The sequence below is a fragment of the Eubalaena glacialis genome, chromosome 2 (genome assembly GCF_028564815.1).
Source record: "Eubalaena glacialis isolate mEubGla1 chromosome 2, mEubGla1.1.hap2.+ XY, whole genome shotgun sequence".
Lineage (NCBI taxonomy): Eukaryota > Metazoa > Chordata > Mammalia > Artiodactyla > Balaenidae > Eubalaena > Eubalaena glacialis.
Window position 1 is genome coordinate 67222841 of NC_083717.1, and position 24949 is coordinate 67247789.

The window sequence follows — 24949 nt, forward strand, 5'->3', positions numbered from 1 at the left end:
CACCTAGAGGGGTGGGATAGGGAGGGTGGGAGGGAGGCTCAAGAGGGAGGGAATATGGGGATATATGTATATGTATAGCTGATTCACTTTGTTATACAGCAGAAACTAATACAACATTGTAAAGCAATTATACTCCAATAAAGATGTAAAGAAAAAAACGTTGATGAGGTTGTAGAGCAACTGGAACTCCACTGCTGATGGAAATACAAAGTGGTACAGTCATTTGGGAAAAATAATTTGACAGTTTATAAAACTTAGCACATACCATACTACCCAGCAATCCCAATTCTAAGTATTTACCCAAGAGAAGAGGAAACATATGTCCACACAGAGACTTTCATAGTCAAAAATGGCTAAAAAGTGGAAATAACTCTAATATCCATCAGCAACTGAGTGGAAAAACAGATTATGGTATATCCAGAAAATGGAACACTTCTCAGCAACAAAAAGGAATTAAGTACTTACTGAAACATGCAACAGCATGGATAAATCTCAAAGGTATTATGTTTAGTGAAAGAAGTTAGAAAAGACTACATACATATTATATGATTCCATTTTAATGAAATTCTAGAAAAGGAAAAACTATAGTGATCGAAAGCAGATCAATGGTTGCCAGGAGCTGCAAGTGGAGAGAGGGTACTGATGCAAAGTGAGATGAGGGAGATTTTGGGGGTAATAGAAATGTCCCATGTTTTGATTATGGTGATGGTTATACAACTGGACACACTTGTCAAAATGCCATTGTATTTATTGGACACTTAAATCGATGAATTTTATTGTATGTAAATTATCCCTTAAAAAAACTTAAAAAAAAAAGTGTGACTACAAATCGTCTGAGAATCGTGTTAAAATGTACCTTCCCGGGCCCTACAGTCACCCGTGTGTTCAAGGGCTTATTGAACCAGGGAACCAGTTGTTCTGATTAACTCCAAGCACTACATGGCTACACACTTGTCTAACTGGAAAATGCACAGCCCCAATTCTGTGCAGGGACGATGCAAAGCAGAGTGTGATACATCTTTCTGGAGCATCAAGTTTATTAACTAGAATTGGAAGAACTAAGGAGTTCTTGGAACAAGAACTATCCCCCTCCCCCACCAACACGGAAGACAGAAGAGTAGGGGAGGGGAGACGTGCCCCAGGAATGACAGTCCAGTCTCTGAAGTTTCACCCAGGTGAGGGTTGAGGGGCAGACCTGCAGCCACGGCGGCCTCGCTTTTGGTCGCCCGGGCTGCTCCGGACCATCCTCTGAGCTGGCCAGGGTCTTGGATACGATGCTTCTGAAGGCCGTGCAGAGAACACACTCATCTTCCACCGGACCGGGCCCCAGGGAGCGCGGCGGCCTGACCTTCCTGCCTCGGTCATCCATGGGGTTCACATGGGCTCACTTTATTATGACGCCTCTTGCTGGGCAGCTTGCAACAAAGATGTTTTAAAATAAAGTTCCAGATTCTCCCAGCCACCCCTTGCTTTTTCTGGCTGTGGCCAGAGAGAGTGGATGAGGACACACTCTCAGGCTGCCCAGTGTGGGAGGACCTTCCAGTGTTGGACACACCCAGGGGGCAGCTGGTTCCCTCTGGGGCTCCAATCCTGCTGCTGCTGGAGGTGGATGTCCCAGTGCCACACTGGGGGGCTGGGCTGGGGGTGGCAGTCCTCGACTCCAGGCTGGGTGGGGGACAGGCAGACTCACCGGTCTTCTGCCCTGCCTGCTGGTCTTCCTGCAGCTGCACATTTTTTCTCTGGTAGAGCCACCTGGTTTGCAGGGAGGACACCACAGGGCTTGGAGAAGGCTCAAGTTCACTGCCACTGAGGTCCCCGGAAGAGAAGGGCATCACAGTTATGATGGAGACCCCCACCTTGGGTTTCATGGAGCTCACACTGCCTGTTCCAGTGTCCTGGATCTGGTCGCAAGTCAAGCCCAGAGTCCTCACCATTGTCACCTCCAGGTCCTCTTCACAGGGTGGCTGGAGTGGCTCCTTCTGGCCCATGTTCACCCATGGATGCCTCATGAGGTCAGGTAAGGTGCTTCTGTCACTGGGGTTGAAGGCAATCATTTTTTGTAATAGATCCCTTATCTCCAAAGACAGATAAGGTGGGATGGGGTATTGCCCTTGTAGGATTTGCTTCCGCAGCTCCTGGAAGTCTTTTCCCACAAAGGGCTGGGACCCAGTTACCATGGTGTAGAGCACTACTCCCAGGCTCCACACGTCCACCGCAGGGCCGCTGTACCTCTGCCCCAGGAAGAGTTCCGGGGCAGCATAAGGGGCTGTGCCGCAGATCGTGTCCAGTTGGCCAGTGTCATCACACTTGTTGCTGAGGCCAAAGTCTGTAAGTTTGATATTCATGTTGGAATCAAAGAGGAGGTTCATTGGCTTCAGGTCCCGGTGCACGATGCCCCTCTGGTGGCAGTGCTGCAGGGCGGAGACCAGCTGCTGGAACGGGCCTCGGGCCTCCGCCTCTGTCATACGGCCATGGATCTTCAAATAGCGGTACATGTTCCCCCCACTGAGGTACTCCATCACCAGGAAAAAAGTCTCCTCCGTGTCAATCGCCCCCAGCAGTTTTACAATATTGGGGTGATTCAGAGCCTTCATACTGCACACTTCCCGGAAAAGTGCCTGGACACTTGAGAAGCTCTGACGCCTTTTCTTAATGACCTTGACGGCCACCTGTGTCCCGGTCAGAATGTGCCGGGCCAACTTCACTTTACCGAAGGTGCCTTCACCAATGGTGTGGAGGATCTCGAAGTCATCAATATGAGCCTCCTTGTCAGCAGAGTTGGCTGTGAGGCCCTGCATCATGGTGATCTGCTAACTACACTGACGGATAGCACTACCTAGCAATGCTAACTATGCTAACTAACAATGCTAACTGTACTAACAGTGCTAAGTATGCTATCTCTACTAACAGCGCTAACTATGCTAACTGTACCAACAGCGCTAACTAGTACTAACTACACTAACTATGCTAATAAACTATTAACTATACCAACTGTGCTAACTATACCAACAATACTGACTATGCTAACTGTAGAAAGAAAAATGAGACAAATAAAAAAGAGTAGAGAAAAGAGAAAAAAAAATCAACAAAATGGCAGAAACAAGGAAAAAACAAGCTAACTGTAGGTCCAAGGCCGTCAGGTCACCAAAAGCAGCTTCCTGGGCTCTAAGGACCAAAAACCTGGGCCCAGCTTTCTCTTTTATAGGGCTTTGTGAAGTACATCACAGTGGTGCACTATGAGGTCAGAGCACGAAATGGACCCATCACAGCTGAGGATAAACCACAGTGGTTTTCTCACTTTTTGAGTTCAAGGCCCCTTTACACTTAGGAAAAAGGATCCCAAAGAAATTTTTCTTTACGTGTGTTATTAGATATTGGTATTCACTTTGTTATAAATTAAAATCTGTAGGACACTTCAGTGGCCTTTTTATTTCTAGTTTGAAAATGTGTAATAATTTTAAAGACCTCATAATGTCTACACTTGAAATATTCAATTCCTTTTCCTTAAATTCTGGTCTCAAAATAATGTTACAACTTAACTGACTTCATGATACTGTACAAAATGTTCTGTTGCATAAGACACGATAAGGTACATTATGAAAGTCTATGAAGCTGAGAGAAGATTTCCCAGGAAGGTAGGTCATGAGCAGATTTCTCATCAGGAGCCTCGGAGGCCAGATGGCATGGCTCAGTGTACTTGAAGTGTTGAAGGAAAGAAACCGTCAACCAAGAATCCTATATCTAGCAAAACTTTCCTTCGAAAATGAGGGAGAAATCAAGACATTCTCAGTTAATCAAGAGTTGAGAGAGTTCTTAACCACCAGACCTGCCTGCCACAGGGAGTTCTTCAGGTTGGAGTCAAGGACCCTAGACAGTAACTCAAAGCCTTATGAAGAAATAAAGACCTCTGGTAAAACTAGATAGACGGGCGATGAGAAAAGCTAGTACTATTGTAACTTTGGTTTGTAGCTCCACTTTTTGTTTTCTGTTTGGTTTAAGAGACTAATATATAATAAAACACACACACATACAAATCAAAAAAAAAAAAAAAAAAATGTACCTTCCCGGGCCCTACTCCCAGATAATCTGACTTGGAAGGTCTGGAATGAGGTCTGGTAATCTAACTTTTTAAGTGCTCATTTTGAATAAAAAGAAATGTCATAAAAAAGAGAAATGGGGTGGGGGAGGCTATATATTTTTATAAAATGTGAATAAGAAAAAATATCAGAAGGAAATCCTTTAAAATGCCTGGATACCTAGATGGGATTATGAATTTTTTTTCTCTTCTCTCTTTTAAGTTTCACAAAATTTTACATTTTGTTGGGGGAAAAAAGCAGCCCCCTCTTCCCCACATTTTTGATAGAAATAGAATAATCTAAACACTTTCTTAAAGAGACCCTGAACCCCACTGCCCCACCTCCATCATCCTCAGGCCCCGCCCCTCTCCTACCCTCCTGAGTCTCCTCGGCCTGGTCCATCTCCAGTCTGGTCAGCAGGCTCACAAACCACTCGAAAGACCGCTAGCCTCGGTTGATCCAGATGAAGTCCACCTATGGAGAAGGGCCCAGTTCAGAGGGGGGCCTACCTCATTCACTCATATCTGTGATCCCCAGGGACCTGGTGTAACCACGCTGTTGTTAGCAGGGCACACATTATCGCCCCCATTTAAGGGATGGGGAGACCGAGGCTCACAGAGGTGAGGAACGTTGCCCAGGCCACAGAGCAGCGTGGGATCAGAACTCGGGGTCCTGACAACCAGGGCAGGATTTTCTCTAATAATCTATTGTTTACAGCAAGCAGTATTCTGAGATCTTAAGTTTAGGACAGCCAGAAAAACATTACTTCATTATTTTTTTTTAGAAACACTTTGAAGTGGCCAACACAGAATAATAAATTTTCAAACGGCAAACGTTTTCGTTTTTAAAACCACCATCAGGTCATGGCTAGCAAGCATCATGGCTGTAACTGAATCCCGGCTGCCTGACTTTCAGGCTCCGTGTTCTTTAACGAGATGCCCGCCTTTAGGGCCCAGAATGTCTCTCTGGGGGAGCCCTGAACACAGAGACCAGTGGATCCAAGCTGGGGAGAGGTCATCTATCCTTCCCCTGCCTCTGCACAGGGGGCACCTAGCTCTGGTGTCTGGGGAGCTCCCCAGTCCTTCCTGCAGGAGGCGGTGCTCACTCACCTTGTGGAGCTTCATGTCAGCATCCTGCACACCCTCCCTCCCCCAGTGCTGGCAGTTGGGGCAGATGTGCGTTCTCTTCTGGTGCCTGAGGGGAGAAGAGAGGAGGGGCTTTTGAGTTTGGGGTGAGTATGAGATTTCTCAGGACCCCAGAGAACAGTGCAGGGCACAGGGAGGGAGGTGGGGTGGCAGGGCCCACCCCATGAGGAGGGGGAGGGATGAGACCCGAAAAAGAGCAGGAGAGGAAAGAGAGAAAAGGGGAGAGGGAGCCAGGTGAAAGGAGGGAGAAGGCAGGGCGGGGAGGGGAGGGCGTCTCTCAGGACTCTGCCCTGGGATGCAGGCAGGGCCACAGCCTGTCCACCCACCTGTACAAGATGCTCTGCAGGATAGAAGCAAAGGGGGTGATGCCGACGCCTGCCCCGATGAGCACGGCATGCTCGGAGGCGAAGATCCTGCGGTTGGGGGTCCCGTAAGGGCCATCGATGTAGCACTGCATGCAGGAGGGGTTAAAGGAGAGGGTGGGTGGGTGAGGGAGAAGCGGACCCTGACGCTTCAGGACCTCCCTTTATATGCACGCAGTCATCTCCTGGGCTGGAACCCAGGAGTAAGTGGCTCCCACTCAGAGCACATTCTACACGCTGTGCGCTGAGCCCGAGTCTGGGAGAGCCCTAGAATGTTCGCATGCAGAGCTGGTGAGAGCAGGGCCCAGCCAGCATGCCCCGTGTGCCCTGCGAGCGCAGGGGTTTGGTTCCATTATCTGGAGATCTGGGAGTCAGACCGTGGAGACTGTGGAACCCGGGTACCAAGAGCCACAGCAAGCCCTCCCCGTGGGCAGAGGCTTCGATTCCTCTGCTTGGGGCCACCCCCTTGAGCCTCTCACCTTGATGTTACAGAACGGGTGGTTCTCAGAGGACACCTCGGAGACCTGCAGGGAGTAGAGCAGAGAAGGTGGGTCTCTGGGAGTGGGCGGGCCAGGCATTTCTCAGAGGCTTCCCCGCCCTTGCCAGTCGGAGCAACCTTACAAAAAGGGAATTGCCTTTTCTGCCCCCACCATTCCAGGGAGCATGGGGCACTTTTGAGGGAGAACATCAGTGGTGTGCTGGTACACTGACTCTTCAGAAAAAGAAAGCACCACCACCAGCAACGACGAACTCCTGATTGTTAGTGTCTAGATTTCCGGTGTAAACACTGCCATCATGGCTCCCACCAATGACTGTGCTTAATTACTGGCTCTCAAAATTCCTGAAAATATAACAATCGCTCTAGAGGTCCAACACAAGTCAGCTTCAGGGTGTGATGGGAGAAGACTCACCCCAGCTGCCTCTTGGGCTCAGCACTCCCGATAGCTTTCATGTTTCTAGACACGGCCCCGGCCTTGAACGTTCTTTCCCTGTGCCTAGAGCACGCTCTCCTCTTGCCCAGCTGGCAAATTCCTGTGCATCCTTCAGTGTGCAGCTCACTTGGAGTGGCTGCCCCTCCTGGAAGCTTTGCCCAGCTGCTCCAGGCAGAAGAGCCACGCATGGGCCTGGCTCAGAGTTCGCCCCTGCCCTTGGGACCCTGCTCTGGGCTTGCTGACAGGGAGCTGACTGAGGGCAGGGAGCAGGCCTCCTCTGCTGTGCCTAACTCCTCCAGCCCCGAGGACAGGCAGACCAGATTCCCTGAGTTCAAAGTGCTTCCTTCCTGAAGATGAAGGAAACAGACCCCCCCGAAAGGGCTGCAGGGGCCTGTGATAGTTTCTCTCTGGTGAGGAGTGACCTTCACAATCATCCAGGCAAATCCCTTATTTCACAGAGAGAAGCCGAACCCGAGAGTGTGGAAATGACTCGCCCAAGCTCCCATAGAGCTCGGGGTGGAGCCTGGGTCTCCAGCTGCCCATCCTGCACTCACTGTGGCACACCACGTTGCTTCTTTGGGGGCAACTGAATTCTGTGTCCTCCACAGTGCTGGATGTGAACTACTTGTGAGGATTATTTTAGGAAGTACATTGTGAGAGGGATACTTCTCTTACAATTTTTTAAAATCCTTCCGGTTGCAAGAAGAAAGCCTTACATCATGGTTATTATATCTTTAACATCTCTCTAACACTTACTAATCCCTCCTCCTTTTTTTCTTTTAACAAGCTGAGAAAGAAAGAGATGGAGAGCATGACAGAGAGAGAGAGAGGGAACAAGCAGTGGATGCAGCTCAGGCTCAGAGCCTCACTTAGCAGGCAGCAACATCTGGCAAGAATTTAATTACATTGTTTTTGCTTTCAGAGTTACCTTCTGTTTATGGCACATGATAACTGGTTCTTCATTAAACATGGCAATCTAAAGAGTCCTTTTAAAATACGATTAAGTTGAAAGTAATGTTGGGATGTAAGGAGAAAGATTCAGTAGGAAATATTACCTGTGGGAAGTAAATATGGCAAAAGTTATGAAGATGCCATGCAGGTGACTGGCTACAGAAACACCACATGGCGTGTGGTCCTTCCTGAATGTGGCCTGCCCTTGAGGCCTTCTCTTCCAAGTTCCAAGGACCCACCCACCGTTCCTGGGAAGAAAAATCATTGGCTCTCCAGGCTCCAGCCCCAGCTACCAGGCCCAGATCCTCGGCTGCAGCTTCCCACCGTGCCTGAACCCCGTCCTTTGTCCCCACGTACACCAGGCCTTCATCCTCCTGCTGTGGAGTTCCCTTGGGCCTGTAGGACATCAGCTCCACAGAGACATCCTTGTTGGAGGCCACTGCGCTCTGTGCCGAGGCTCCAAAGTGGATGGGCTGGGGCTGCAAACCCTGTTTGGTTTCAGAAAGAACCAGTGCTTTATGATTTAAACCACAAGATCAGTACGTGTTAGTTTTTTTTAAAGATTCAGAAACTACAGAACTTTAAAGAATAATGTTAAAAAAGTACCCTGAATTGGAAGACACAACGTCTCTAAACATTTTCTCTGTCCTTCCAGATCTTTTTCACACACACACACACACACACACACACACACACACACACACACACACTTTCACATAAATGGAACGTACTGCTTTGTAACTTGCCTTTTCCACTTACTACATCTTGACCAGCTTTACGTGCTAATGCATATACATTCACATAGTCTTTTTTAGGCAACTTACTATTCTATTAGAAGGGGGATCAGTAATTTATTTAACTGCTTCCCTATTGTTGGGCATTTTGGTTATCCTCATTTTCTCATTCTTGTTAACAACCACGGTATATTATATAAATTAGCTCTTTCCCTTTACCCTAACTTATTTTCTTCATAGCATTTATTACCATGTGACACATTTTATATCTATTTGTGCATTTACTGTCTATCTCCCCCTCCAGAAGGGAAGCAGTGCCAATGGCTATTTTGCTTATTGACATATCTCCAGCATCTAAAACAGTACCTGGAAAACAGTAGATCCTGTGCTCAATAAATATTTGCTAAATGAATGAATGAACAAGGTGGTTAATGCACTTCTTGTGTACGTGTCCAATTAGCTTTTCAGGCTAAATCCCTAAAAATGGCATTGCTGGGCCATTGGGTATAGATATTAAAATGCTGACACATATAGCCAGACTGCCCACCAGAAAGATTGTGCCAATTTATTCTTTGGCAGCGGTGCTTAAGACCCCAAGGAAACACCGCTTTTAGTGTATCTACCCACCAACCTCAGTGTGCCAAGACTCACCCGGTTCTGAAAATCAGCTTTCTGCTTTGGGAGGTTTCCCCTGATTAACAGGAGAGAACACTCCACTTGTTTCTACCTACCTCTCCATTTCCCAGAGCTTTGCTCTTGGCACTGTTCAAGAAGGTCCCTCTGGTCTGACCAGGCAGGATTCCACATGGTTTTGTCCCCTGGACTTTAAATTCCACAGGGGCAAGGCAGGGCTGGGCCAGGCCTGGGGGCTTTCTTCCTTTGACCTTCAACAGGGTTTCCACGTATTAACCTGTCTCCCAGCTTAGTGGTACAGCCTACTAAGTGTTCAGGCACCCTCAGCCTCCTACATCTATCCCTGCTTCCTCAGGTGCTGCTCTGATCTCTCTGTATTCCTCCCAAACCTCCCAGAACCCATATTCACTCCAGGCACTGGCAGATTGTCAATTTTGTGCAGTTCGTCAGGGCTCAAAAGATAACAATGCTGATGGTGATGGTGATGATGATGGTGATAGTGATGGTGACGGTGATGAGAATGATGATGATGTGATGATGATAATGACGGTGGCGGTGATGATGGTGATGGTGATAATGAATGATCCTTCTGGACCATGTTGCTCAGTTCACTCAGTACTTGACATGCATTCATTCCATTGGTCCTTAGAAGAATCATGTGTAAAAGGAAAGCCAACGGTGAGAACCACGTCCAGTTTGTAGATGAACAACTTGAGGCTCAGCAAGGCTAAAAGATGTGCCCAAGGCCATACAGTTAGAAAGCATTAGAGCAGAGAGGTGGGGGTGGGTTTTTCTCATCTCAATTTCCCCCTCTTTGCATTGTCCCCTCCTTTCCAACGGAGCACACTGGAGCGGGGAGGGTCTGGAGTGGTCAGGCTTCGAGGAGGCTCTTGGACCACACAGTCTGTAGTTGCCTCGCCCTGTGTGCCACCGTCCAGCCGGTGTACACGACAGCTGCTCAGTGGTTGCCAACTAAGAAGGCAACTTGGTCCCCATGGGTTTGTCACCATGGTGGAGCCTTACTTCCCTGCAGTCACTTACCTGCAGCTTCCTCTGACTCCTTCTCATCTTCAAACTCCTCGAGAGCCTCTCGGAACCACAGCCCACTGGGTCTGATTTCTTGAAGGACTCATACAGCCTGTTTGTCCACTGGCCCTGGGACCGGATGTGTAGCCAGATGGTGTCTGAGCAAGAGACAGGGAGGGAGGAAAGGGTTCAGCACTGTTCTCCAGCAGCGACAGGCCCGTCTCACTTGGAGGGATTGGGACTGGGCGTCCGCCCCTTAAGTCCTCCTTTGAATGTCCTTCCTCAGGCCCAAACTAGCAGCCACAGTCATGGGACTTGGAGGGCCGAGCTCTCTGTGCAGACCTGGCAATCTTGCTCTGTGCGGTCAACCTAAGGGTTCAGTCTCCTTTGCCAAGGCAGGGGTCAGAGTGGCCCTGAGCACACTGGGAGCTCCCTAGGGGTGGGGGTCAGGCCTCCTCCATCAAGCCAGGGTCTCACCAAGGTGGGGACCCTCTCCCTCCCACATTCAACCAGGTGCCTGTCAACGGCTCTGTACACAGTAGGTGCTCAATCAATGGTGGGAACAACAGCATGCATTGCCCCCAGTGTCTGGGATGCAGGGGGTGCTTACTAAGGTTCCCTGTTGAGTGGATGACTGATGGAAAAGCCTGGGGGGGCTACCCCTCTGTTGAGGGGTACCAGAAAGAACCCACATGAGAGTAAGGAGGCCCCTAAGAGATCTCCTGGTCTGGGGTTCTCATCCTTTTTCTTTTATTTTAAACCATGGACTCTTTTGGCAGTCGTATGAAGGAAATGGATAGACTCCTTCTCAGAGTAAGGTTTTTAAATACATTGGATAACATATGTAGAAATTACAAATGAAACCAATTATAATGAGTTATCAAAATATATTTTTTAAAATTTTGATTTAAGAATACATGTGCGTTTTTGTTAATACATGAAATAACGAGATGCAGCAGGAGTCACATGGCTACTGGAAACGTGAATTAGCAATAAGCATGAATGATATCCCAAAGTTTGGACAGCAACCGTAACGTGATATGAAGAATCCATGGTTTTCATTTCGAAAAAGGCACACAGATTGGTAATGCTACTATGGTTTGTTACCTGCATTCATACCTGAAGAAAATGCTAAATTTTAGTTAGCGGTTAGTAAAAACAAAGATGTCACATTTTTTTGCCCACCTAAGTTCCTGAATGAACTGGTTGGACCCTGTGTTTACAGAGAGGTGAGGCACGCTCTCACAGCTTTGTGAGGAGGGGACTGAAAAGTCAGGTGCTTGGATCCCTACTCCCAAGCGCCTTCCTGGCGCTTCCTCACCCTTCAGGGTGCAAAGAGGCAGGAGGGCTGGGCTATGCCCTGTCGCACAGATGCGTCCTGAACTGCCTCACGCAGTGACTCATATGGGGAAGGCCTCTTACGTGTCAGCTGAATTCAATCAGCCGCACTTGCCAGCCTGAGTCCCACTCCTAATCCTGTAAGCCAGCTCTGCAAACAAAGTTGGAGGATTTACCAGCCCCCGTATGGACTCACTCAGCTCACTGTAGAGGACTCGGGCCCAAGAGATGGGCAGATTCCAAGCTGAGACCCTGAAGAAACCCCTTCAAGAACTGGTCAAATAAATAACATATCCATAAAATAAACATGGTCATTATAATCATATTAGTATTGATACACTGGAATAGTATGCAGCCACAAAAAGGAAAAGTTCTTCTTTTAAAAGAACTGACATGCAAAGATTTTCATGACATACTATTCACGGAGAAAAAGTGGGCTTTAAAACAGTGTGAACAGTGATCCCTTGCATGCAGAATTATCTCTGCTTCTGATTATCCATGGAGATGTATCGAGATCTGGAAGGCAATGGTTTCATTTTTTTTCTTTTTAAAATTTTATTGGAGTATAGTTGCTTTACAATGTTGTGTTAGTTTCTACCGTACAGCAAAGTGAATCACTATACGTATACATATATCCCCTCTTTTTTGGATTTCCTTCCCATTTAGGTCACCACAGAGCATTGAGTAGAGTTCCCTGTGCTACACAGTAGGTTCTCATTATGGAATCTATTTTATACATAGTATCAAGAGTGTATACATGTCAATCCCAATCTCCCAATTCATCCCATCGCCCCTTTCCCTCTTGGGACAATGGATTTCTTTGGGTGGAATTACTTGAGGGATTTTAATTTTCTTCGGGACATGTTTCTATACTGTCTGAATTTTCCAGAAGCATATCTGTTCTTTACAAAACAGCAAAGGAAAGAAAAATAGGAAGAAAATAACCCACCCTCTCTAACCCACACCCTCACCCCATTGTACATCCAGGCCACCACTCACATGATTCCAGGGCAGGTGTTGTGCAGCTTCGGGTGGGGAACCCTGGACTTGGGTCTGCGCCCTGAGCTGAGGGAGCTGGGCCAGGGGGTGGGAGGCATCCTGAGTGAAGCTACAGCTTTTAGTGGGGGTGGGTCAGAGAACCCTGGCAACCAGAAGCCTTTACTCCTCATGAAGCCGAGCAAGGGTCTCGCTCTAACGGGCCACGCAAGGCCTCCTCTGTCAGAAGCACCGCTTGAGGTGGGAAGGCCAATGCCCGGCCAGGAGGTCAGAGGTCCAGCTTGTGGCCCGACCAACAGCTCAGGACCAGAAGGCAGGCCCATGCATGGTTGTGAGTCAGAGGACAGCTGGGCAAAGGGAGGGTCAGCTGAGCGGTCCTATGGGTGCCGGGTATCCAGAGGGAATAGGGGTGGTCCAGGGATGGGGGAGAAGGGTACGAGGGCTTCTGCTGCCTTGGCGCCCCACAGGGCTCATGCCCACATGGAGCGCAGAAGCCTGGCTTCCTGTCACAGCCCCCTTGGAAACGTCCTGGTCCCCTCTCCTCTGAGCCGCTGTTCCTCTGCTTAAGACCCCTGCGGGCTCCCAACCGCCTGCGCCATCCTGCGTTCCACTCTGCATTCGAAGTCTTTCCCAGTCCCACCCTGGTTCCCATCGACTTTGCCAGCCACTGTTGTCTGCCTTCGGTCCCTTCTCTGACCCTCTCTCCCGTCCCCCCTGCCCCTACTTCCTTCCTCCCTACTCCACCTAACCCTCAGCCCAAACTACATCAGACCCTTCTACGTTTCCACGTTTTCATGCTTCTCCCTCCGCCTCCACCCCCTCGTCCTTCCCTACCTAGGAAACTCCTATGAACCCTTCAAAGTTCAGCTGAAATGCCACCCTGCCCACTTCCCCCACCAGGCCAGGCCCTCCCCTGTGACCCTCACGGCAGCCGGTACAGCCCCAAACACCCCATTCGGTCAGCATCTGCGCGTCTGCCTCTGTGTTCCAGAGGGAGCTTTGGGAGGTCGACTTTGTCTGGTCTTGTTCACCTCTGTGTTCCTGGTTCCCAGCCTTGCTTGGCACATGGCAAGGACTGAGTAATACCTGCTGAGTGACCGGTGGGGCTGGTGCAGGCCTATCTTTCTGCTCGGGAGCGCTGCTGATGGTGAAGGGGTGCCACTCGTGGTGCGCGATGGTGGGGATGTTCAGATACAAGTAGTCGCCAGGCCTGTAGTGGAAAAGAGGGGGCTTCTTGATGAGGAGATGAGTGACCTGGGGAGAGAGGAAAGAGACCAGGGTCATCTGTGCAGGTCCAGAGCTGCCAGGGGCCCCAAGGCCAGAGGATGGAGGCTGGGCCGTCTTTCTCCACCATAAGCCAGGCCGGCCCCAGACACGAGACTCTTCTGTGCCTGTGAGTGGGGTCTCAGCCCTGCAGCACATCTGCCAACCAGGGGGTGGCAGTGATCAGAGAAGGGAAGTCAGGCTGTGTCTGAAGTGGGGCTCATGGTGTGATCCCACTTCTCGTGGTATAAATACTGCTTCTCAGTGGCCCTCCCCCTCTGTGAAGCCCCTGACTGCTCCAGCCCCTTTCTTGGAACTTCTGTGGCACTTGGGTGGTATTCCAACCGTGAACGGGCATCTCCCCAGGACACAACAGCCTCCTGGATAGTAGCTTCGATTTATTGAGCACTTACTGGGTGCCAGAGCTGTGTGGATCTCTTCTAGTGCTATCTCTGGTCCTCACAGCGACTCTCTGAGATGCATGTCATTCTTTCTCCACTTTACGCAGGAGAGGCTGAGGCTCAGAGAGGTTAAATGACTTGCTCAAGGCCACCAGCTAAGAAACCACGGGATCTGAATTCCAACCACTCTGTCTGATGCCAGGGTCTAGACAGAAACCTCGGCCTCTTAGTCAGCTTCCGTGTCCTCACTCTCAAGCTGTCCAGAGTCAAACCCACCCAGAACTGCCTTCCCTTTCTCCAAAAATGGCCCCAGTTACTCAGGCACCTGCAAGACAGCCTAGACGCCTTCCCCACCTCAACCGCAAATGCAGCCAGTTACCTCTTGAGTCTTTCTGTGATGTGCCCCCTCCCCACCCAGTTCAAAGTCAAGGCTCTCGTGAGCTCTCATGTACATATGTGCAACAGCCTTCCCAGTGGTCCCCTCCAAGCCATCTTCTACAGAGCGACTAAAGAAATGCAGCTGGAGTATAAAGCAGCTCAGTACCACCGCCCGCCCGCCCCTACCCTGCTCAAGGGTTCCCTGTGGCCTGCAGAGTGAGGCCACTCACCCTTAGGCCCTGCCCACCCCTCCAGCTTCTCCCTGGCACCTTGGCTCCAGCTGTGCCAAATTACCTGTAGTCCCCCAAGCACAGTATGCCCTTTCATAACTCTGTGCCTTTGCCCATGCTGTTCCTTATCCAAGCAAACCCTTCCCTATCTTGTCTATCCAACAAACTCTTATTCATCTTTCAAAACCCTGAAAAGGCAGCTCCCCTCTCATTCTGAAGCTTCTCTGATCTCTCAAAGACAAAGAGTTTTAACACCTCCTGGGATTCTTCTTCTCTTACCAACACAGCCCTGCACTGTAACGGAAGGGCTGACTCTCCTATTAGCCTGTGTGCCCGTGGAGAGAGGGATAGTGCCTGAGCCTTCTCTGCATCTCTGTCACCTAGCGCAGGGCCTGCCACCTTGTAGACACTAATATATACTTACTGAAGGTATTCTGTGCACACTGGCCTTTAGTGGTACCCTGCCTACCTGTCATTCCCCTTCCAGAAGTGTCACTCCCGGAGGGCTGGATCGAGTCTTGCACTTTGCTTATCTTCTCCACTGTGATGGGGCTCCCCATTTCCTTGGGGCTGGGGGTCTAACAGAGTACTCAGCTGCTGCACCCCACCACCTGTGACTCCCCTTGGCTCCTCAGGCCCCCTTTGCACCTTGGAAGGGAGGAGATTGACTTCCACGATGCACAGGGCCTCCATGCGGGATGCGGCCAGGCCGACGGCCTTCTCCAGGAAGAACAAGGTGCCAGGGACCAGCAGCCACTTCCAGAAGTTGGGCCCGTGCAGACATGGGAGGTAGGACAGGTGGGTCCAATAGAACACCTGTGGGGGTGGGGAGTAAGTTGCCAGAGTCAAGGCCTGGGGGTGGAACAGAGCCAAGGTTCACGGCCATCCTTAAAGCCAGGACTGTGCCCAGAGCCTTGGCCACACACACCCTCTCCTGGGAACAGGCTTGGGTAGGAGGTTGGGGGTGGGAAGCTTCGTTGCCTCTCTGTTCTGGGGGCTTGGCCCAGAAAGTCTGTAAGGGAAGATTCTTAGTGCTAGTGGCAAACATCTGGAACATCTGCCTGGGGGTGTTCTGGGCAGAGTGAACTGCCCCCTCTGATGGGCTCATGAGCATCAATGTCTCAGCCCACGGACCCTTTCTCAGGGGGAAGGAAGGAAAGACAGCAATGGTGCTCTGGGAGTGGAGGAGAAAGCAAAGCCCTGAGTTTTAATACCTGCTCTGCTACTAGCTGTGGGACCTCGGCCTGGTAACTTACTTTTCTGAGAGTCAGATTCCCCATGGGTCAAATGAGGATGCTGATTCTGACTTCAAAGGATCATTGCTGGCCCCAAGTAGGTGCCGTGTATATATATATGTCTATTTCTGATGTGACCAGATCAGTCCAAGGCACAGTTCCGGTCTCCCAACCAAATCCTCTGTGACCTCCTGTATCTCGAGGAGGCTAGAGAGAGGAAAGCAAAGCTAGACCTAATACTTTTGGACTGACCATGTGCCAGGTGTAGTTATTGGCTTCACATGTATTATCTCATTTAATTCCTAAAATATTAATAACTTCAAAGGTAGAGAATTATAGCTCCGTTTTACAGATGAGGACAATGAGTGACCCGCAAGTAGTGGGGTGGGGATTAGAATCCTGAAAGCCTGTGTTCCTTCCCCTCCCTGTGCCCAGTTTAATCCAATTGGAGCAAGGGGATAAGCCAGCAAAAAAGCCAGGAGAATCTTCTGGAGCAGAACATTTTCACTCAGCAGACATAAACTACAGCCCAATGGCAGAACCCCAAATCACATGTCCATAGTACGCAGACCGCCTGGAGCTTCCTGGGCTCTGGAGTAATTTAGAGGGAACACAGCATGAAATGAAGTTGGGAGCCCAGGATGGGACAGGCAAAGGGGCAAGGGCTGGGGCACCTCAAAGTGGCCGCTCCTGCGGACACAGGAGCTGGAGCAGGCGGACATGCGAAGCAGCAGTAGCAGCAGGGCCACACCGGTCAGGGAGGCCGAGCTGCGGACCTAGCCAATGCCAGGCCTCGTGGTGAGCAGCAGTTCCCAAAACTGGAAGGGGCTGGCCTTGGACTGAGCCCGGAGTGCTGGAGACGAGCACAAGACAAGCTCTGCCCACTGCACTTTCCCTTTGGGGTTCCCACCCCTCTGCCCATCGGGCCAGCAGGACACACAGGGGCAGGATAACCGAGTGGTTTGTGGAAAGCCCAGGTCCCCACCCCCAGCCCCAGGCTACTCACCGAAGTTCACCACATGGGCCACGGTGTGGACGAGGGCGAGCCTGACCACCACGTAGCCCATAAGCTGGTGGAACTGGAGGTTGTGGTGCAGCGGCAGGACCTGAGCCAGCCACGTGGCCCGCAGCCACGTGAGGCAGCACCTAAGCATCAGCACCTGGCCGGGCAAAGCGGTAGAGAGCCCCACCTGGCTCGCTCTCCGCCCTGTCCTCTGCTTCCCAGCAGCTGTTTCCCTACCCTGAGCCTGTTGTGCTTCCTAAACGGGTCCCTGTCACCACCTCCCCTGCCCCTAAGCCTCCGCTGCTCCCCTAGGTCCAAAGCTGGGGATCTGCAAAGTAGGATCTCCAGAATTGGCGAAGAAAAAATGTTACAGAATGTCTGCTGGTATCACTTTTATCTCAACACGTGGGAAGCACATAAGCTTTTACTAATATTTAGTATCTGTGTAGACATGGTGCCCTCATTTAGTCATATGTCAGACTGGCACCATGTCACATGTGGTTCTTGAGATGTCCTGGGGGCAGATGGGGCTTTTCAAGGGGATTATGATGAAGGTCCCCTCACTTGCTCATTTACTTCAATGTATTTATGCATGCCCTGATACGTGGATTTGCAGATTACATTAACTGCTTTTAACTTAAGTAAGCTAACCACCCCTCAGAAGGGACAAGTAGCTTAAAAAGATTCCCTACAGAGAAAATGCAGATTGAAAATAGTGTTAATAAGGCAAGAGCAAGTGACCACAAAAATGAGTCACATGTCTCCCACCCCTGGTGTGAATTCTTTGTAGCCAGTTATGAGGTTATAAATAAAACCCACTCTAATAAGAAGCTGATATTGTCAGGAGGAGTATTTGGACTAGAGATGTACATCCCTGATCATTAAGAATGAACCTTGGGACTTCCTTGGCGGTCCAGTGGTTAAGACTTCGCCTTCCAATGCAAGGGGTGCGGGTTCAATCCCTGGTCGGGGAGCTAAGAACCCACATGCCTTGTGGCCAAAAAACCAAAACATAAAACAGAAGCAACCTTGTAAAAAATTCAGTAAAGACTTTAAAAAATGGTCCACATCAAGAAGATCTTAAAAAAAGAAAGAAAAGGATGAAGCTTGCCTTATAGTTATATTGTGCCATAAACCTATTGGCTAATGATAATAGGGCATGCATATAATTATAAGTAAGTGAGCATATACTGGGTAATTGGGAGGGGTTTTTGTTTTCTGTTTATTTTTGTTGTGCTTTATTTCGTTCCAGTTGTCGAAGTGTGTCATCAAATACACTTGGAGACCTCAGTCTCTGGTCCCCAGGATCACATTCTGGCATTCAAGGCCTCTGGAAGTATTCTCTTTCTGGTTGGCGCTCTCCACAGGAGCCAGCCCACCTCCTCTGGGTCCACCATAGGTTTATTGTGAGGATCAGATGGAAAGTGCTTAGCACTGTGACTTGTACATAGTAGCACACAAAAATGCCAGCTATGTTATTTACCTGCTGTGTGACTATGGACAGCTCACTGCCCCCTCTGAGCCTTAGTCCCCACCACTGAGTGTTGGCCCAGTTGAGTTCTAAGGTGCCATCCTACCCTGACACTGCAGGTGTCCACGTGTGGGTCATTTTGTCTAAGAGGAGCCTACATCAGTCCCCCTACCCGCTTCCCTGCGTTGTGTCCGCAGAATCCTACCGCGATGAAGCTGCAGTCAAAGTTGATGCATTGGCCGCAGCCCTTGGCCACCATGACACTGGCGCCGAGGGCCCGGTGCACACTAGCTGCCAGGGCAAACAGCAGCACGTGGAGGTCCACGTAGGCGGCTAGGCAGGGCAGGTGGCTGTGGTGGTTGTGCCAGTAGGCAGAGGTCAGCTGGCGAGGACAGTGTCGGGGCGGCCCGGCGGCGGAAGGAGTCAGCCAGTGGGCAGCACTGTGAGAGAGGGCTCCACTCAGAAGGCCGCGGTGTGGCGGGGACCACCAGAGTCTGAACCTAGAGACCCCATTCCCTCTGCAGCCCACTAACTCTCGGGGAGCCTCATGGCAAACAGGCCGGCTTTCTTTTACACCAGGAAACAGAGAGGTCAAGTGACTTGCTTACAGTCACACAGATAGGTGGAACTGGGATGAATCTCTGGTGTTTCGGATGCCACACGCACGACTTTTTTTTTTAACTACCTCTCCTTACTTCCCAACTGGGGGCGGGGCAGGGGAGGTAATCGAAAAGGATGGAAGAATCTGAGACATTTTGTGATACCCACAAGAAAGTTAATACACAAAAAGAATGAACTACAAAACTGGCACTATTCAGAGCTTGGAGTCAGACAAACTTGGGTCTGTTGTTACACCCTTTTTATATTATTTTCTTCACAGCGCTTATGAAATTTGTACTTATCTAGTTTATGTACTTGTTTATTGGTATCAATTACCTGTCCCTCAGTCTGGAAGGTAGCCCCAGCAGAGCTCTGCCATTACTGAGAACAAGGCTTGGTACATAGTACCTGCTCAACCAAGTTGAATAAATAACTGTCTTTGCTAACTATCTGTGTGATCCTAGGCGTGTTACCCCAGGTGAAGTAACTTTAATGTCCTTTTGTAACTTCATTCCTTTTGTAACTTTAATTTCCTTTTCCATGCTATGCACTGGTATGTTGGTAAAAATGCCCAGCACTTACTATTGTGAGTTGATTCTAAAGAAACACTGTAGAAAATGGACACATGACAACAGCTGCCCTGCACTACAGACCTTTGTCCCCAAGAGAAAGCAGGCAAAGAGGGGAGGGGCTGGGCGGGGCTTATCTGAGGCGGGGCCGACCTGGGCAGGGTGGGGCGGGGCCGGGCTGAGGGATCCTCGGTGCGTTCAGGCCACACTTCGCACCTGGTGTCTAATCCCAGCACTGGCAGTGCCCCTGCACGAGACAGGGTGGTACCTGATGGTCAGGTTCTCCATGACGCCGGGGAAGCGCTGCAGCTCGTCTCGAAGTTCATCGAAGGTGATGGCGCCGCTGCAGTCCTTGTCCGCCAACTTGAAGAGCGCCAGCGTCAGCTGGTCCAGCTTCTCCTCGGGCAGTGAGATGGCGCTCTCACGCAGGCACGACTGCAGCACGATGCGCAGCTCGTCCACGTTGATGGAGCCGCTCCCTGGCCCAAGTGAGGATGAAGCCGAGTGGGCGCCTGCCCCCAGACCTCGCTCTGTACTTGCAGACTCGCCCTGCCTTGCACAACCATTGCATCAGTGGTTCGTTCATCTTCATCTTTCTGCCAACCAACTCTCTTTAGGAGCATAGACCAGGCAATCGAAGGACATATGGCACCTTCCGCTCACAAACCTTCCATGGCTCCCTATTGCCGAGCTCAACAGAGATGAACATCTCCCCAAGCATGGAGAATCTTTGGACTCAGTGCATGCCTTCCTCCAGAATCTGCAGCCTCCTCTCTAAGTACCACTCAACTTCCAAGATCATCTGCCCAGAAGATACACTTGCTTACTTAATCTATAAGGAGCTATGTGCCCAGAGCTTCAATTATCCAGAGGCGAATTGTATATGAGGTGGTGGTGAAGAGGTTCCCTGTTGTTCCCCAACTTGTAGCAAAATTTGCTCATCCATGTTGTCCTGAGGGGCTGCAGCTGGGCCCTCAAGTCCAGTCTTGTGGCCTTATGTGAACGTGAGTGGCTAAGAGTGATGTGAAAAGGAAGCCAGAAGTACTGTCGACCCTCCGAAAGGTTGGGTTCAGCATCCGGGGATTCCACCCGCGGTTGGTTGAATCGGCGGATGTGGAACCCACGGATACCGAGGGCCGACTGTATGACTCCATTTTATCTAAGGGACTTGAGCATACACGGATTTTGGTATCCACTGGGGTCCTGGAACCAATCGGAGAAACTACTGTACCAACTGAGATGGGATCTGGGGCACTTTTTTTTCCTGTATATATTTTCATTCTTCATGAGTAGTAGGACTCGTGATTAGCGATTTCTTGGCCTGTTTTGGATATAGACACACCTGAGGTAGCAACATGCTTCTGCCCCTTACTGTGTGAGGGTGGGCTATAAGTCCTTTAGAGTATTGCACCTTACTTTGCTCATCTCTAAAATGGGGCTAATTATTCCTCCCTTTCAGAATTGGTTCAAGGATAATAGATAATTAATTATAAAGCACTTAATGCAGTATATGGAAGACGGTAGTTGTATATAAATGGAAAGTCTTATTGGTATTGTGATCATCACTTGGGCCAAAGTCAAAGTCTGTAATCACATACAGAGTCTTAACATGCCACTCTCCGGCCACACCTCCCGTCCTTCAGTTTTCCTAGTCAAGAGCCAGCATGAAGCATACTTTAAAGAAAACCTTAGCAAAGCTCTGCCAAGAAACTCATGCACCCTGGACCAACTTGCTTCCTATTGCACTCTTCAGGGTCCGTGTAGCCCCCAGGAGTGGTCTGAGACTTAGTCCATTTGAAATGAGCTATGGGAGGCCTTTTCTTACTACTGACATTCTACTGGATGAGGACATGAACCAGGCCCTGAGATATATTATTAATCCAGCACAAGTTCAGAAGGCAATCCAGGACTATGCCCACAAGACACTGCCAGCTCCCACTAAAAATACAGAGGAAGGAGCAGTTCCTTCACAAATAAACCCCGGGGATCAAGTTCTTCTTAAAACCTGGAAAGAGGGGGTCCCCCCAAGACCAACTATTGCACAGGATGGGTTGAAGTCTTTGCCACCGGATCTGAAAGGGCTATGGAAGTCTTTAAGTCCCTTTTAAAAGAAATACTTCCTCGGTTTGGACTTCCAAAGTCCCTGCAGAGTGATAACGGGCCCTCTTTTTATAGCCAAAATCACACAGGGGTTCACAGCCAGAGCGCCCATCCCTCCCCGCCCCCTTCACACCCTCTCATCCATTCAGCTTTATACTCTCCTTAGCCAATTTCAAATCCAGGGTTCTCCTTCACAATTATTCTTGTGCACATTTTTATTCCTTATCCCTCTGTCCTTCTATTGCACTGACCCTAAAAATTTCTCATCCCTAGGTGAATCCAACTACCTGTTTTCTCCTTTCCTGCACCAGGGCAGCTAAGTGAACATTGCTGAAGAAAAGCACCCAAGAGAGCAGGAAGTGTCTGATCCCAGCCATGGCAAGGCCTTCAACTTGCCCGCAGTCCTCTCATGCTTCTCTAGCAAGGTCACGGTCCCGCTGTCTGCCGAGCCCACTTCTCACCTCCATGCCCATCTAGTTCCTGCCTGGCTCTCGGAGAAAACTGGAACCCCTGGAAGCGAGTGCCCTCTAGTTCCTGCCTTGAAACTACAAACCTCCTCTCACCTGCTGCCCTCTTTCCCACCTCTGTCTGCAAGGAGGTGAGTGTGCCGCTTCCTCCTGTCACAGGCCAACCTCTCCATCGGAGGTTGTTGATAAGCCCCAGGTGTGGGCCAAGCTTGGTGGTCAGGAAGCAGTCAGTGAAGAGGGTCCCATGGAGATTGGGGTGGGGTCTGAGGAAGATGCTCAGGAAGCAGGTACAGTCAACTGCCCATGTAGTGGTGGTGGTGTGGGTCAACTTGGGAAGTGGGTTCCAAGAATGAGGTCTGGCTAGACTGTCAGGTGGGAATGGGAGGTAGAGAAGCCCCATAGGCCAGAGGGCCTTGCCCAGGAGCAGATCTGCAGCTGGGTTGAGTTTTCAGGATGCAAATCCAGCCCTGTGACTCCTCTGCTCAATGCTCTCCAATGGCTCCCCATTGCTCATTGTACTGAGACTCCAAACCATGGCCCCTGGGGCCTGCCCCGTCTGGCCTCACCAACTACCCCGGTCTCATTGGGTGCCTTTTTCCCACTTCAGCCTCCCTTCCTTTGATGATTCTGGGTCTTTAGACACCCTTTAAGCCACAAAGTTGCCAAAGAATGAAGGTCATTGCAGTGTCACTTACAATGCCAAAAAACAGAGGGGGGAACAATGAAATTCTCCCTTTTGGAAATGGGGTTTGAGTAAATAGTAATAAATAACAGCTGACACCTGTAAAGGTGGTACCCCGAACTAGGCACTGTCCTGAGTTTGCATAAGTTAACTAATTTAATCCTCCTAGCAACCTCACGAGTATGTACTATTATGATGGTCATTATTTTTATGTGACAGGTGAAAAAATTAAAGCAGGGAGAAGTTAAGTAACTTGCCCAGGGTCACATGATTAATAACTGGTGGAGCTGAGATTTGAACCTGGGTAACCTGGCCTCAGAATCAGAGACCTTAGAGTATATACTAGATGATTCTATTTATTTGAAATTCTAGAAATGGTATGGTCATAGAAAGTGGTGGAGTGGGAGGCATTGATAGCAAAAGGGGAGGGAACATTTTAGGCTAATAAATATGTTTTCTTTCTTGATTGCAGTGGTTGTGGTTTATACAGATGTATGAATTTGTCAAAGTTCATTGAACTCAACTCTTAAAATATTGTATTAAATATTTCAATAAAGTTAATTTTACAAAAAAAAAAAAGAAAAGAATCAGAGATCTTAACTATTAGGCTGTGCTGCATGGAACATAGGACACAGACATACAGTGGAATATGATGCAGCCACTACAGATGAGGCTATAACAACATGGAGTTACCACTTCACACCCATTGGGATGGCTATTATCAAAAAAACAGAAAATAACAAGTGTTGGAGAAATTGGAACCCTTATGCATTGCTGGTGTGAATGTAAAATGGCATAACCACTGTGGAAAAAGAGTATGGCAGTTCCTCAAAAAGAAGAATTGCCCTATGATCCAGTAATTCCACTTCTGGGTATATGCCCAAAAGAATTGAAAGCAGGGTCTTGAAGAGATATTTGTACACCCACATTTATAGCAGCATTATTCATAATAGCCGAGAGATGGAAGCAACCCAAGTGTCCACTGAAAAATGAATGGATAAACAAAATGTGTTATATACATACAATGGATAATATTCAGTCTTAAAAAAGAATGAAAGCCTGTCATATGGTACAACATGGGTGAACCTTGAGAACATTATGCTAAGTGAAATAGGCCAGTTACAAAAGGACAACTATTATATAATTTCACTTATATAATTTACCTACAGTAGTCAAATTGGAGGAGGGGGAATAGGGAGTTATGATTAGTTGGTACAGTGTCAGTTTGGAAAAATGAAAAAGTTCTGGAGATGGATAGTGGTGATGGTTGCCCAACAATGTGAATTTACTTGATGCTTCTGAACTATACACTTAAAAATTGGTTAAAGTGGTAAATTTAATATTATGTATATTTTACTACAATAAAAATGATATTACAAAGCAATACAGTCTTACATGAACAATTGTTTATATTGTTTAGTGAAAAAAAGCAGTGTGTATAGTATAATCCCATTTTGTTGTTAAAAAAAGTGGATGGTGAGTGTATGCTATCAGAAGACAGTATAGAAAAATGTTATGGGTGATTTTTGTCATCGTGGGCTATTATGATGATTATTAAAAAGCAACAAAACAATTTCTTTTTTTAAACATAGAAAGGAACAAAGGAAAGTTCTGGCTTCTGCTGAGTTGAATCAAGGGCATTTGTCTCCCTGCCAGGGACCCACCTTCTCCCGCAACAGAAGGGAAGCAGAGACCAGAGACAGGGCAGGGAACCCACAGAGAGACAGAGAGAGAGAGCTGTCAGCCTCACCTGGAGAAAACAGCCCCAGGCTGGGTAGTCACTGAGATAGGCCGATTCCCTTTGTCCCCCCTACTGAGTCCTGCCCCCCACCTCACAAAGGGCCCTTACCGTCAACATCATGCACCTGGAAGAGGAATTGGAGTTTGTCTGTGGGGCTGCGGTGGATGAGCAGGGTCCACGCCTCCTGCAGCTCCTGAAGCGTGATGGTGCCACTTCCATCCGAGTCAAACAGAATGAAGAATCTCTTGGCAAAGAAGAACTGTGACCAGAAGGGGGCGGGAGATGGGCACAAGTATGGCCACAGGGCCCAGGCTTTGAATTCATTCACTGCATCTGCGTGTGTGTGTGTACACACCGTGGGGTGGTGGGAATCAGGCAGGACCCAGGTGCCTGAACACAGTGTGTGATCTGCCCACGAGGCCACAGCAGCGGGCAGTGTCCGTGGCCCATCTGGCCAGCTGAGAGCAAGTTCAGGGTCTGGTGAGAGAACTCTTCAGCTGTAGCAAGGATGGGCTTGTGTCTGGGCCTCTGGCCCCCTTCTGGCCCCCGGGCCTGGTCATTTGCATAGGCTCTCCATCCCCACAGTCCATCGCCCCCATCAGCCTTGCAGTCCAGA

General features: G+C 49.2%; 2 protein-coding genes and 1 long non-coding RNA gene across 3 annotated transcripts; all 3 read right to left on the reverse strand.

Annotated features, from left to right (window-relative positions):
• Positions 1 to 1361: 1361 nt before the first annotated feature.
• Positions 1362 to 2801, reverse strand: LOC133084616 (serine/threonine-protein kinase MARK2-like). The gene has a single exon (XM_061181431.1). It carries the CDS (start codon positions 2799 to 2801, stop codon positions 1362 to 1364), a length of 1440 nt encoding a protein of 479 aa, XP_061037414.1.
• Positions 2802 to 5631: 2830 nt separating this feature from the next.
• LOC133085088 (uncharacterized) lies at positions 5632 to 7457 on the reverse strand. The gene is made up of 3 exons (XR_009699526.1): positions 7444 to 7457; positions 6063 to 6107; positions 5632 to 5672 (listed from the first exon to the last, which is right to left on the reverse strand). It is a non-coding gene; the product is annotated as an uncharacterized LOC133085088 (long non-coding RNA).
• A 277-nt stretch (positions 7458 to 7734) lies between these two features.
• On the reverse strand, positions 7735 to 19817 carry NOX5 (NADPH oxidase 5). The gene is given in 7 exon segments (XM_061181964.1): positions 7735 to 7954; positions 9875 to 10017; positions 15114 to 15281; positions 16375 to 16553; positions 16707 to 16860; positions 18380 to 18614; positions 19612 to 19817. Coding segments are annotated over 6 exon segments (870 nt in total). The 5' UTR covers positions 19632 to 19817; the 3' UTR covers positions 7735 to 7954; positions 9875 to 9903.
• Positions 19818 to 24949: the final 5132 nt, after the last annotated feature.

Bases quoted from the DNA above. Each gene is read 5' to 3' on its own strand.
- LOC133084616 (XM_061181431.1), bottom strand. From the start codon at position 2,801: ATGATGCAGGGCCTCACAGCCAACTCTGCTGACAAGGAGGCTCATATT.